General features: G+C 41.1%; 1 protein-coding gene across 2 annotated transcripts in view; it reads right to left on the bottom strand.

Moving 5' to 3' along the window:
- Positions 1-68: 68 nt before the first annotated feature.
- dnah1 (dynein, axonemal, heavy chain 1) overlaps positions 69-13,693 on the bottom strand; it is a 34,160-nt gene continuing 20,535 nt past the window's right edge. For both annotated transcript variants that reach the window (XM_028574823.1, XM_028574824.1), the window contains 23 exons: positions 13,410-13,577; positions 13,102-13,293; positions 12,677-12,808; positions 12,221-12,346; positions 11,953-12,072; positions 11,261-11,410; positions 10,991-11,151; positions 10,252-10,477; positions 9,858-10,053; positions 9,534-9,685; positions 9,212-9,408; positions 8,955-9,099; positions 8,505-8,663; positions 7,707-7,838; positions 7,398-7,568; positions 7,097-7,276; positions 6,617-6,793; positions 3,878-4,048; positions 3,497-3,627; positions 3,052-3,196; positions 1,395-1,601; positions 938-1,172; positions 69-530 (listed from right to left, as the gene is read on the bottom strand). In XM_028574823.1, coding sequence (XP_028430624.1) covers positions 409-530; positions 938-1,172; positions 1,395-1,601; positions 3,052-3,196; positions 3,497-3,627; positions 3,878-4,048; positions 6,617-6,793; positions 7,097-7,276; positions 7,398-7,568; positions 7,707-7,838; positions 8,505-8,663; positions 8,955-9,099; positions 9,212-9,408; positions 9,534-9,685; positions 9,858-10,053; positions 10,252-10,477; positions 10,991-11,151; positions 11,261-11,410; positions 11,953-12,072; positions 12,221-12,346; positions 12,677-12,808; positions 13,102-13,293; positions 13,410-13,577 — 3,795 coding nt within the window. In that variant the 3' untranslated portion in view covers positions 69-408. The remainder of the gene's footprint in view (positions 531-937; positions 1,173-1,394; positions 1,602-3,051; positions 3,197-3,496; positions 3,628-3,877; positions 4,049-6,616; positions 6,794-7,096; positions 7,277-7,397; positions 7,569-7,706; positions 7,839-8,504; positions 8,664-8,954; positions 9,100-9,211; positions 9,409-9,533; positions 9,686-9,857; positions 10,054-10,251; positions 10,478-10,990; positions 11,152-11,260; positions 11,411-11,952; positions 12,073-12,220; positions 12,347-12,676; positions 12,809-13,101; positions 13,294-13,409; positions 13,578-13,693) is intronic.

Below are 13,693 nucleotides of genomic sequence, written 5' to 3'. Positions count from 1 at the left end.
ATTGTGCAGAACAAGATAAGCTGGTTGTTGGCGTATGTGAGTAAAGGAGGAGAGTAGATTTGAAGCGAAACTTACACGGGGTCCTAAAAAGCAACAGTATAGTAGGTGGAAAACTGCAGCAGGATCCCTTTAACCAAGTGATTATATCAAAGTAAATAATCTTACATAGCATCATTACACTAATATGGCATAGTGAAAAAGAGTTTATTACACAGCGAGTTTCAGTGAGATCATTTTAAGAGCCTTAAGGTGCATAGACATAGTGTCTGTGTTTGATTTGATTCTGTTTAAGCAACCATAACTGCAATCATCATCGCTGTGGGCTGTAAAACAAAGTAAAAAGTAAGATTTCCTAGCATATGAAAAGTGTGTGTGTGTGTGTGTGTGTGTGTGTGTGTGTGTGTGTATTTAGTAGTCCAGTGCACAGATGAGGGCGACTCCCCGTTTGATCCAGTGTCTCTGAATGTGATCTGTTGGCAGCTCCACCGAGATCACATAGTTGGTGGAATGGCCGGTTGTAGACAAAGTCCCTAAAAAATTACACAAAGCAGTTCAGTGGCATGAAGACATTACAATTGTTTGTATTTTTCGATCACTGAACTGAGTAAGTGTTTCTGAGCGGTCTAAGGTGTTGGCTTCGTGCTGTGGGTGGAAATTCAGAGCTGCACTTTCAGACGCTTCGTGAAACAAGACACTAACTGGAGTCTATTTTGGGTGAGTAATAAAACCACCAATAGGAGATAGACACAAACACTAGAGCGAGCAGGCCAACGTCTCGTCAAACTGAAAAATAGTTATTACCCTAAGCAAATGTTTATGTTAATCCATTTCCTTGACTAAAATATTTCATAGATCTCTGATTAAACAACTTGTTAGCCAAGCACTATTTAATCTAACAAATAATATGAGTTAATCCAGTCACGTTGTGTGTACTAACCAGCACGTGTGAGGGTCTTGTAGATTGGGCAGATGTAGACCCCAGAGGTTGGAGGTTTGCGGTTGGGTTTGGGGATCAGCCAGATGAGGGCCATTTCTGTGTAGAGCTCCTTGGGCCTGGAATCTGTGAGTTGACCTGTCTGGTTATCCCAGCGAGCCCCCTCCAGGAATAGACCCTGGATGTAGCAGCCTGTGTTTGGTTTCTCTGTTATCTCTGACACTGACTTCCCGATTACCTGAGCAAGTAGGGATTACAAAAGAGATGGGGTAATAGCAAACCAACTATTAAATATTAAATCTTTCAAGCAATTCTAACAAAAATGTATGGTATATGTTGATATTCATACACAGTTAATTTAGAGTAGCAAATGTGTAGTTCTATGCCTGAAATTAGTATGTTTTACGTCAAAAACAGTGGCAATGACGCAGACTGTCAGATTTACAGCTTACTGTCTGACCTCAAAGTCAAATCCAATTGTGTCGATGGAGGTCCCGGAGCGACGGGCGTAATTCTGGAGGGTTCCAGTGAGAAAAGCCTGGGGGAAAAAGAAGCCGCTAATCCAGAAAACAGGTGGAATGCCGTAATGGATCCATCTCTGCAGGAAATCGATCCTCTGAAGCAGATCTGACACCCAGGATGCCAAAGGCTTCAGAGAAGGGTATGCCTGGAGGGAGAGAGACACATGGCCAGTCAAAGAGCTATGTATTCTTAGGAAGCAGAGCCTGGAATTATTAGAGCAGGGCAGAATGTCACTGAAAGTAAATCTATTATCCTGTACACTGAAATCACTCCCAAATGTCAAATGTTCAAGTCTCATCCCTAACTGCCTACACAAAGACAGATGTCATAATATTAGTTCAGTTCAAGGCACACTGCTGTATTCCGTGCTTTGACATTTTGGGTTTGCATTACCTTAACATAAATCCCCCCGCCCTCCCGAATGCTCCACCTGCCCCACTGATACCAACTATCTTCTCTTCACCCTAAATAATATGTTTTACTAATATCTGATTGGTGGGTTTGGACCAATGGCGATTTTAGACTCTGTTTAGGGGGGCTCAAGCCCCCCTAAAAATTATAATAGTAAAAACATTTTTTTTTTAAATCATTTAGTGCGTGAAGTTAGAGTTTGCAAACTTGTCTGTTAGTGACAGAGGACAAATAAGGTTCAAAGAGCTTGAAACAGGTTTAATATCCTGTGTTGCTGTCGCCGCTGTGTGCTATGAAAGAAACATAGTTTTGGCCAATCGGAGGAGGTTGTGCCAGACTCTCTATCTGCCAGTCTCTATCTGATCGGTCAGAGGGAGAACAAGAGTGCGGTTGTAAAGTGTACCGATGGTAGTCCCCAGAGAAGAAGTTGGTTATTTCATGGCACAGATTAGAACTCAAATTGAAACGTAAGCGACTAAAATTACTCAATGTTAGAAGATTGTGTGAAATTGGTCATTATCACTGTGGCTTATAAAGTGTCAGGTTTAGTTCCATCAGTGTCAAAAAACGTTAGCTGACGTTGTTGTTCAGTAGCTAGCTCTGAGATTATCGACATCGATATTACTGATTACCCCTAAAGGTCTGATCCTAGAATCGTCCCTGGTTTGGCCCTATAAAACATGGGAGATGTAGTGAGAGAGCATGTCACTTTTCTGAGCAGAAGACGCTGTCACTTGATTACTGCAATTGCCGACCCAGGCCAACTCCAGCCCGCTGATCAGTTCTGTTTACAAATAGCTTACAGTCCAAAAGAAACTCATAATAACACTAGTCGTTGACCAACCAACATCTCTTACTGCCCCCCATTCAAAGCAGTCTAACACCAGGACTGGTTTGAGTCAAGGATTCTCTTTCTCTGCCTACAGAATCGCTAAATTTATAAAAATATGAGAAGGTAATTGTTTCAATATAATTTAAATTCAGAATAGAATGCATTTACATAAATGCAACATTTTGTAATGTTGGTCGTGTTACAAAATGCTCTGTTACATAATGGTTTACAGGGGTTGTAACATGCCATCTGACTACTGGGCACTGGTACCCACAAGGGAATCAAAATGAGAAGAACTGTGTGTGTGTGTGTGTGTGTGTGTGTGTGTGTGTGTGTGTGTGTCTTATCTTGCCTTGGCTTTCCACATATCGGGCACCATGTTGTTGAACAGGCTGTTGGCCATAAGCTCCAGTTCTGATGACATCACCACTAAACCCTTCAGAGCCTTCACAATATCTCTGAGACTCTTAGAGATGACCTCTAGCAGCTTGTTATATCTGTAAGACAAAAGATACAAGGACCAATTACTGAAGTACTAATGATTTAAACAGGAAATACCTGATGCAGTACTACCCAGTCATTCATGTATCCTACTACCAGCTAATTACAAGTAACATGCATAACTGGTGATTATTCATTTGATCAAATTGTGCAAAGACAAACACATCAGAATCAGCTTTAAATGGCCAAGTATGTATACACACACTCGGAATTTGACTCAGGTTTGTTGTTCTAAGCAGAGCAACAGAGCAGAGTGACGTGTATTATTATTATATTATAGCATAGGCTTGTATTACCTGATGACCTCCTGGATGAGCACAGTGTTCATGGACTCTTCATAGCGGACCGGGTACTTTTCCATTACCTCCTGAACGCTGAAAGGCTGCGGAATCTTTTCAACAATGCCTGCAACTATCTCCTCCACTTTCTACGGTACAGGAAGAGGCACATCACCAATTAAACAACATGTGTCAGCCATGGTCAGGACCAAGTTCCTGACAGGGTTCTAAACACTGCTCAGTTAAGTATGTTCTGCTGTTGATGGAGAAAAGGATGTTTTCAGTTGTCCCACACCTTTCAATCTGTATTGAGTTAGTGTACTGTGCATACAATAATATGCTGCAAGTAGTAGTAAAAGTATATGAGTGAAGGAAAATCAGAATAATAGATATCTGTACCTCCTCCAGAGATTTGCCCCCAGCAGATGCAGCTCGCGGCTGGAGACGGAGCACGGCTCCCAGCAGGGCGAAGGTCTCATTCTGGGCAAAGCTGATGTTGGCGTTGTCATGGAGACCAAAGATGTCAGGTGTATCATTGATGGGCAAACCACGAATGTATGCCAAGTAACCCTAGAGGCCGGAATTGCCATGACAACAGGTCACTCACTGACACCATTATTACCATCAATTAGTTTCAAAGTCAGCAGTTTATGTGCTTTATTTTATGTGACACTTTACATACTAGAGCATATCATTTTCAGTCATTTTGATGTTAAAAATATCTTATACACATTGTTTCCACCCAGTCTTTGTGAATTTAACCTTTAATGTAAAGAATAAATATTGTATGACTATTTTAGAAAGGTTTAAGGAATCTGAAGCACTAAAAAAAAATCCTTTAATATCTTGTGATTAAGGGACCGTTTGGTATTTTCGGTTTGGGGGGGTGTCACCCAACATTTGTATTCATGAAAATGAATGGCTTTTTTGGTACATATTTTTCCATGTAGCCCTCAGTCTCGGCCCTCCTTCGCTACCAGATGGGTCTGACCCATGAGTTTGCTATGGGGCTGGTGGCTGAAACGGGTAATTGCATTGTTTAAAAAATGAGTGGAATAATTACATCTGGCATGACCAGATATTTTATAAATATCTTAAATAACACAAAACTAAATGGTGGTAGGTAATACATCTGATTTCATATACTGCTTTAGTAAAAAAAAATATTACCTGGCTGACGATGGGAGCAGCAGGACGTAAAAAACGAAAATTACTGTTGCACTAGTCTGGACATCTTACCGTGCCAAACTTGCAATAAAGGTTTCCTAAATGCCATGTATATACATTTGATGTCAGCTTACTAACTGATTGCGGGTTTTGTGTAAATTTGAACTTTTATACGTTTATTCCACTTTGTTTAAACGGCGAAGTGGAGAGGCCTCGTTCACCTGTTTGGAGCTGGCTGGTGATTGTGACGAGCGTAGGCCTTGCTGGATACTCCGTGACATTTTTTGTTGATCTACTGATCGCTGTGGATTACTTTTTTTTTCGTGTCATTGGATTACTGCAAAATACGGATCTTTTTTCTTAATGTGTCTTAATGTTTTATGGTGTGATTGCACTTGGTTTCTGCGTTTGGAATCTCAACAGACTGTAGGTCGAACACTGATTGTTCACTGTTACATTTTAGTTGAATTATTCTACCACCGTCTGTTGTCTGTTGCGTTCCAAGACAGCTGTGCCATGACTGGATTTCATAAGGGCGAATTGTTAAATTGTTACAATGTAATTTAAAATCTGCTTTAAAAATAAACATATATGTTTTGGAATATAATGTTCAGCTTCGGCAGCTTTACCTATATGCTAAAATATACAATGACTAGTGACGATCGAGTCCATAGGTCCAGTTTGTGTGTTGAATGTTACCCAGAGTGCTTTGCTTAATGGTCTCAATGTTTTATTGTTTTATTTCATGTGAATACTAGTTTACTAGAGGAGTAACTTAGTATTTGAAGTAATGCAGTAATGCAGGAAGTGTGCATTTAGTTTCCATGCTTCTTGTGTTTCCACAAGAATGTTAGTGAGTAAATCTACTGAAATGGCCGCCACACCATAACAGTAGAGGGTGATGTGTAAGATCAGAAAGCAGAGGTTAACTCATGTATGTTGTAGCTGTAAAAAAAAAAAAAAAAAAGGGCATATGTACATTTTAGTTAAGCGCAAACCAGTACATAAGGCATCAATTAATTGATGGGAGGGTCATGCCTCTTTTCCAATTCATTTTGAAGGGTCATAGAAAAATTATTACTGGGGAGGGTTAAGCCTATTTTGACTAAAGATCCCAAAACTCCTCCGGTGGCCCCTTAAATGAATAACAAACAGTCACTAAGTAATACAAACATTCCTCCACGTTTCAGCCATTAAGTCCTTCATCAGGGCAGGGCAAGTACAAAATAGTCACCTTTGGGCTGTTTCTTATACTTGTTGGCAAGTCTCAATCACATGATCAATATGGATAAGTAATTGGTCACATAATGAGGGTTAACAGGTAAAATCACATGATAGACCATGTTCAGCAGAGGAAATCACACATCAAAAGTCTAACACAACACAAAAACCTATGCACAATATCATTAAACTTTTAAATCTTTGAGTTTATAGAACACACAGACCAAGCAGCCTATGCCATTATTTATCAGAGCACAAAGTACGAGACAGCCCGAAGGCGACCATTTTGTACTCAATGGCTGAAACGCATAGGCATGTTTTTATGACTTAATAGCCAAGAGATATTAAAGGCTCTTTAATCATTACCCTCTTAAGTGCCTCATATTCCTTCAACCTTTCTAAACTAGGTTCCCCAAGCTAAAGAGCACCAGAAGGACACTTTCTACACACCCGAGCAGCACTCCATGCAGACTGTATTGTGACTATTATTTGCTTTTAAAAGAAGTATCTATTTTAGTGGTATGTTGTTTATTTGTTGATTACAGATATTGTCATGTTACATAGATGGCTGTCTTGCTGAATCAAGACTTACCATTAGGTATACTGAAAAGTGAGTAACCTGGTGATTATCAACCTTTGAAAATATACAGTATGCAATTTTGGAGTATACCAACGGATGCGGACAAAGGTCAAATTGAATGCACTATTCTTATCCCAATTTTTGAATGCTCCTGTCCTGCGTTATCTAACCTTGATATCCAGATTTGTGTCTATCTGCCGGTAGACTCCAGACGAAGAGTAGACATAATTATCAATAAGCACAGCAGGACAGTAGAAATCCTCCAGCACACTGAGCAGACATCGTCTGTCCCAGTCATCTGTCACGCGGCCGCCATAATTAATCTCCCCTGCAGTGTATGTTAGCACCTGGACAGGTAGAGGACAAAAAAGGGAGATAGATACTCAGATGAACATGCACACGCACACACACAGGCTGAGACCAAAGCTTATGTATCTTACTAAAGGGCCTGTGTTTCTGTAAGCTAATGCCTAAACTATCCACAGTGATAAGACACATGTCATAATAGCAATCAACAGTGAGCTGGACATGTGTAATATATAAGTTAGGAGAAAAGGGACAGGATTGGAGTGATTGCAAATGATGATGGCTTTGGAGCTAGAGTTAGTTTATACAGGTTGTTAAATAGATACAAGCATTATCTCGCTCACCTTGTATGGGACATCCTGGTACTCGTCCAGGAACATTTTGAGTTGGCTGATGCAGATGTTCAGGTCTCCGTCGGTGAACTCATAGGGAATGTTAAAGCCCAGTGGGCCAAATTTCCTTCGCTCCAGAGCAATTCCATGGAAGAGACACAGAGACAGGAGCAAAGACTTGAGGTGTGTTGCCTGGAGAGGAGAGGAGAGGAGAGGAATAACTTGGAGATACTATAGATACTAGATGTTCACAAAAAATTGTAAATATGATAAGAAGGAACAGACTCAGAGGGTGACTAATGACTATGCAGACCTTGGTGGAAGAGGAGATAAAATCGTTGGTGAGTCTTAGGTATGTTTTCTGTAGATTGGCCTTGATTCCCTTGGGAGGCTCAATGGTCATCTTTGACCCATTTTGGAGAATGGACACTGGGAACTTGTTGCTGGGAAGACTTGTGAGCCACAGACGGAAGTCCTTATGCACCTGTTTGGGGGTTGTGGGACATACAGTATGTGGTAGTAAAGTAAAGTAAGTAATTAACACTGGCAAAGTAAGTATAAGGCTTGTCTAACATACAATTTGAGTGTATAGTGTACAGTATGTGTATGCATATGTTCTGACCTTTACTGGGTCGATGTTTTCAATGAGTCTCTCCAGGGCAGGCATCCAGCTGGGCGCCAAGTGACAGTTCTGGAAGAATACCCACTGACCTCTTTTCATTGCAGCGTGCATCAGGGTCTCAGCCCAGGGTCCCTGAATTACACAAACAACAGCAGGTGAAAGGGCAGATGTGAAGACAACAACAAGAGTGTTGCCAAAAAAAATGTAACTTAACATGAGGTTAGGTTAAGAGAAACCATCCACGTTTCCTAGAAGTTTGCCTCATTTAAAGAGTGGGTAACATAGGGAATAATCCCACCGCCAATTTGACATTCTAGGAGTCTTTCAGAAATGCTTAAGAGCCCTCAGTTCAATGTAGACAGAAATTGAGGACAGGGTGATGCAACAGCCCTCTCACATAATTGCAGGTAATGTGATAAACTCCCACTAAGACCTATTGAACAGCCACAGGGGTAGTGTGTTGCCGGGAGATTTGGTAGGCCAGCCACTAGGTTTCAGGTTCTGAAGGATGAGTCTGCATTTATCCTGAAACCTACACGCAAGGCTTTTAGGGTTATTCTTTAAGCTTAATTGTGGTGTCCTGAAATCTAGCATCTGTCAAAGTAATATTGCACATTGTCCAGGTCTATGGCCATAAATAGAGAAAACAATTAGCACAGAGGTGGCCATTCTTAACAAGACAAATGAGAATGGCCTGGTTCTGTGAGAAAATGTTTTACAGTGCCTTTCCCCAGGGTCACAGAGAGTGTACAAAAGAGAGAGTGAAAGAGAATTCCCTGGCACCCCCCTGGTCCTGACCTGGCCTTGGCCCAGAGAGATGGCATTCATTTTCTTGGAGAACTGCATGACATCAGCAAACTTGTAGAGGTCAGCAGCAGGATCAGTGCCAGGGGACAGGACAAAGATGAGGGGAGTGGAGGGGGACGACTCTGTGAAGACCACAGACAGGTCTGACGTCTGTGGACAGATGGAGAGAGAAGGAGTAACAAACCATTTATACTGCTGCTGCATACTGTATAGCAAACAACCGGAAATCATTTTCAGCTGAATTTAGCATAGTTAATTTAGTACTACAAACATTACCAATGTTTGCACTGCTGCAGAACCAGCCCAAACAAATGGAACCATTATTGCCATGTTAATTACCACACTTCTAAGCCACTGTGACAGAGATAAGAATACATGTTTGTCACTGCATACATATTGGTTTTAATAACATTGAGGCAAGAGAGAGGAGAGTGACTCTACCTGAGGCTCTATGAAGCGTTGTCCCAGCTGAGCTGAGACAAAGTCTTGCAGGCCTTGAACAAGACTGTCAGCCCTCAGACAGCGCAGGACCAACAACTTCTGGAATGAGTCCAGCTTTGTGTCCCAATCTCCTGGGAGAGGCTCCCTATAGGAAAACATACACACATGCACACCTTAATAGATATTGACAGCTTCTACAAAGTACACATGAAGGATGCATGTGTACATTTGTTAACATAGTGGTTATCTATGCGTGCCTTTGAGGCTGGTTGCTGTCAAAAATCCTCTTGAAACCCTGCAGATGTTCGACGAAGCTCTTTGCCAGGTTGCTGAAGTTGTCCAGAGCGCTGAGGCCCAGGATGTCCTGCCAGGCGCGCTCCGACAGCCAACTCACTGCTGGGTTGGTCAGCCTTTGAACGGGCATCCCTCCAGATAGCAGGTAGCGCCACTCAGCCTGCCACAGAGAAATAACACACATTCATCAAATGTACCTGGATTAACTTAACTTCTGTATTTGTATGAGTCCCTACAGGAAATTAAATAGGGGAGAGGGAGAATTTAAACTCCCTTGTTTCTCACCAGATCAATTTTGTTCTCATTCATCATAATGCGAGCGCACAGGAGAAAGGCGAACATGAGTTTGTGCTTCTCAAACAAGCTGCGGCACACATTACTGTACAGGCTGAAGGTGAAAAATGTATTGATGTTGGTGATTCTCTTCTTCACTGTGTCTGTAAGAAACATGTCATGGAAAAAATCAGTGTAAGCAGAAAAATATTTTTAACATCTGGTTTCAATGCCATAAGCCAGTTTTCATAAATTTTCCATCTGCACAGACATAATCCTGTGTACAATCTTGCAACCAAAGAGCATAATGACATTTACTGTGGAACTCCTTTCTACCTGCTCTCTCAGAGTTGGCAATGCCAGCCATGAAGATGCCAAGGAACCACTCCAGTGAGTACTGGTACATAGGGTCAACACTGGACAGGTCCGACACACAGAAGAAGAGGATCTGTGTGCGCACAGCCACCGGAACATACTCCAGACGGGTGGCATCAATGTCCTGCTCTGTCTGCTCTGCAGCAATCACTTTGGCCTGCCAGTAAAACCAGTTTGCATCAGTAGAAAATCCAACAATAGTGGCTTATGAGTTTGATGGCACATCGTTATAGTTTCTTATTTTGGTTTCGGAGGGAGTTGTAATTGAGAAAAAAACACTTCCAAGCTAGTTCATTAGGAACTTTATGGTAGGACACGTGTAATATTAGAGATAATAGCTCTCCTACTATCTTACCTGGATCTCCCCAGCTTTGATCTTGGAAGCCCCCAACACTTGGATGAGCTCTTCATTGTCCACAGGGTTCCCCTTTGTGGAGCTGAGTCGGAACAGGATCTCATCCTCAATTTCTTTTAGTTCCTGTTTCATCTTTGCGTTGCTGATGATCAGCTGGTTCTTGGCCTCCTCCAGGTCTGGACGTTCCTCAGCCACCACCTGGCCCAGCAACTGATCCTCTAGACCACTGGAAACGCACAAAATGCACATTTACACAAAAACAGTAAAACCAAGACATAGTTGTTAGAATACAATACATACCCTAAATTGATTCTGAAAATTATTGGTTTATATCTGGTTCACAGTCGCCAGCTGTTTGTCTTTTTAATCTATCCCTAACATCTTCATCTCACCATTTGATTTTGAGATTATACAGAATATTTTGGTACAGTATTGACCAACAATTTAAAAAACAGATAAGACTGAAAGGCTGCCTTTTCAAACTTAACAAATATACAAACTTGCATTAGCATTGCTTTCAAATGTAAGTATTGTAGTATGCTTTGCACCTATATTTAAATAATAACACCACTTGTGTATTTTGGATGCAGAGTGAATTAGGACAAGCAATAAGACTTTTCTGTCAGATCTCAGCACTGAAGGGTAGCTGAGAAAAATGTGACCATAACTGAGATAATTGATGGCAAATTTACAAAAATAAAAAATATGTCTGCTTTTATCTGTTTGAAGCATGTATTACCTGGGTGACAAGGTGAAGTTAATGAGAGTGACGTTGGTAGAGACCTCTGGAGAGTAGTGTGGGTTAGGCAGCTTGGTGGTTATGTACATCTTGAAGCCTTCCTGGTAAGGGATGACTGAATCCCCTAGCTTCAGCACTGTGTTGCCTTGCTGCTTAAATGTCTAAGAGCCAAAAATGGGATATAGGCAAATCGGTGTACAGTAAATATTTGCACAACACTGCCAGACGGTACAAATTATTTTTGTTTGTAATAGATGTGTGTGTATTCACCTGTTGCAACAAGACAGGTTCTAGAGCAGGATCTAACTCCTCTGCTACATTCTCCAAGAGGCAGGGTTTACCAAAGCAAATGGCGTTCTCAAGACTGCGGAGGAAGTCCCGGTCACTTAGCTTAATAACCTCCAATGCATTGTCCTTCTCCTGAGAGAACACAGGAAGCAAGTATGAATGAGCAGTGGATTAAATACTTTTTTTTTAGGGCATTTTTGCCATAGGACAGTTGTATAGATGAAAAGGGGGAGAGAGAGGGGGGAAGACATGCAGCAAAGGGCCACAGGTTGGAATTGAACCCTGGGCCTTGGTAGATGGGGCGCAGGCTCTACCAGGTGAGCTACCACGGCACCCAAGATTAAATACAACAACAAACACAGAAGCTTTCCAGGGGAGTTGTTGGTGATGTGGAATAAGAAGTAACCCCAATAATCTAACCACTGTTTGCCACACAGCCAAAACAAGTACACCTATATGTACCAAACCTTATTTAACAACATATTGAACGGCACTGGATACTCTGCTATGTCAACTCTTGATACTGGTACATAAAGTATAATTACAAACTATACACGTAATGTGAAGGAATAAATTCCATCTTCATACGGCTACTTCTCATGTCTTTTTGTCTCACTGGCACCCTCTGCAGTTATAGTTGGAGCAGCACACATCTATACACAGAGAGTCCTCACCATGTTTTTGATCCACTTGTTGGCTTGTCCTTGAGGATCAATGAATAAAGCCCAGCGCAGAGAGTACTGAGCAATCACACCGTTCTCCACTGAAAGGTTATCATTGGGCAAACCTGAAATCTATGCACATAGAAAGGACAAAGTATGATGACATGGTAAATGATAATTAAAAGTAAATTTAAGTCTAAAAGCACACAAAAAACTGAGTCAGTCTGACTATTAACAATTAAAATCGTAAAAGGTCAGCTGATGACTGGTTGGTTCTGACCTGCCAGGAGCGGATCTTGACTCGATCTCCAAGGGTGTTGATCAGGTTTGGTTTGTCAGTGTGTGGAACACTTAACTCTTTGAAACAATGCAGCCACTCCTCAGCCATGGCTGTCCTGTACTTTCCCTAAACACAAAAACAATGCACCTTAAAGCAAACCATCCAATAGTGCTGCACTGATTAGCAATAGCAAAAGACAAATTATGGCCAACCTACTAAAAATCACTATTTTATGAAATTATGCTTTCAACAATATACTTAACCATTATGTTCAGATTTTATTATTGTTATTGGTTCGATTTATTGATTTGATTGACAATATTGATTCATACAAATGCAGTCGATTGTAATGAGAATTATGTATAATACAGTATATACAGTACTGTATATTATGGGTAATGCCACTTTTTGTATTGTATGTATTCCCACTCACGCACTGAGTTACATCCCACTTACAGTGAAGGGTCCCAGGTACGCTACGTATCCTGCACACAGAAGCACATCACCTGCCACATTATTGACCATGTAATCCAGATGTTGCACTGTTTCCTTCCAACGCACCTTCTCATCTGCCAGTCCACCTATAAGCTGGAGAAGATCAATGATGCATCATCATGATGCAACTATCAATATCAAAAAAGTTATATATATGTTAAAATTACCTGAAAATGATTAAAAAAAAGTATTCTTATTAGACAATATTACACTGCATTACATTGGCATTGATATTGTAATATATATATGTTTTTTTTCCAAGAATCTATATTCTGTTTTTAACCATCTCTCTGGTCTGTTTCTTATGCTGCTACAATGCTAAAATTCTCCCTTGTGGATTAATGAAGTGTTGTCTTATCTTATCTTATCTTATCCTTCCTTCTAACCTTGTCTGCTCGGACAAGGCGGGCCTCACACAGTTGATACTTGTTGTCAAGCTCATTTTTCTTAGCCACACAGTCCTGGTACTTGGCCTGCAAAGTGGCAATGCCACCCTCCACCGCTGCCAGCTTTTCATTGGCATCATCCAGGATGCGCTGGGTCGCAGCTAAATCCTCCCGGGCCTCCTGGAGAGCTTGCTGTGCAAATATTTACATTTTTAATGTCAAGACGACTCACTTTTTTGAAAAACAAGTAAATACAGTGGTGTCTTACATGTATAGCCAATGGCTAAAATGTGGATTTCAGTTTTTACCCTTTTAGGTCCCACAGCCTTGGACACAAAGTGATATTTATGCATGGCTCGCACCCACTGGCAAATGGAGGTACAGGCTGTAGAAACCTTGGCAATGGAGGCTGGCTGGAATTCCTCATTATCTATGTAGGGCTGGACTATATTGATCACGCTATCTGGGATGTTTTCCTGCAGAAATGATTTTTGGTAGAAAAAGCAGTTTTAATACATCTCTCAAACAGGAAATTACCAAATCGGCATCTAACACTGAAATTTTGAGAAATTAAGAGATTAAAATAAAATGA

The sequence above is a fragment of the Perca flavescens genome, chromosome 4, assembly GCF_004354835.1.
Source record: "Perca flavescens isolate YP-PL-M2 chromosome 4, PFLA_1.0, whole genome shotgun sequence".
Taxonomy (NCBI): domain Eukaryota; kingdom Metazoa; phylum Chordata; class Actinopteri; order Perciformes; family Percidae; genus Perca; species Perca flavescens.
The sequence above is the reverse complement of the archived record's forward strand: the minus strand, read 5'-3'. Positions and strand labels throughout refer to the sequence as shown.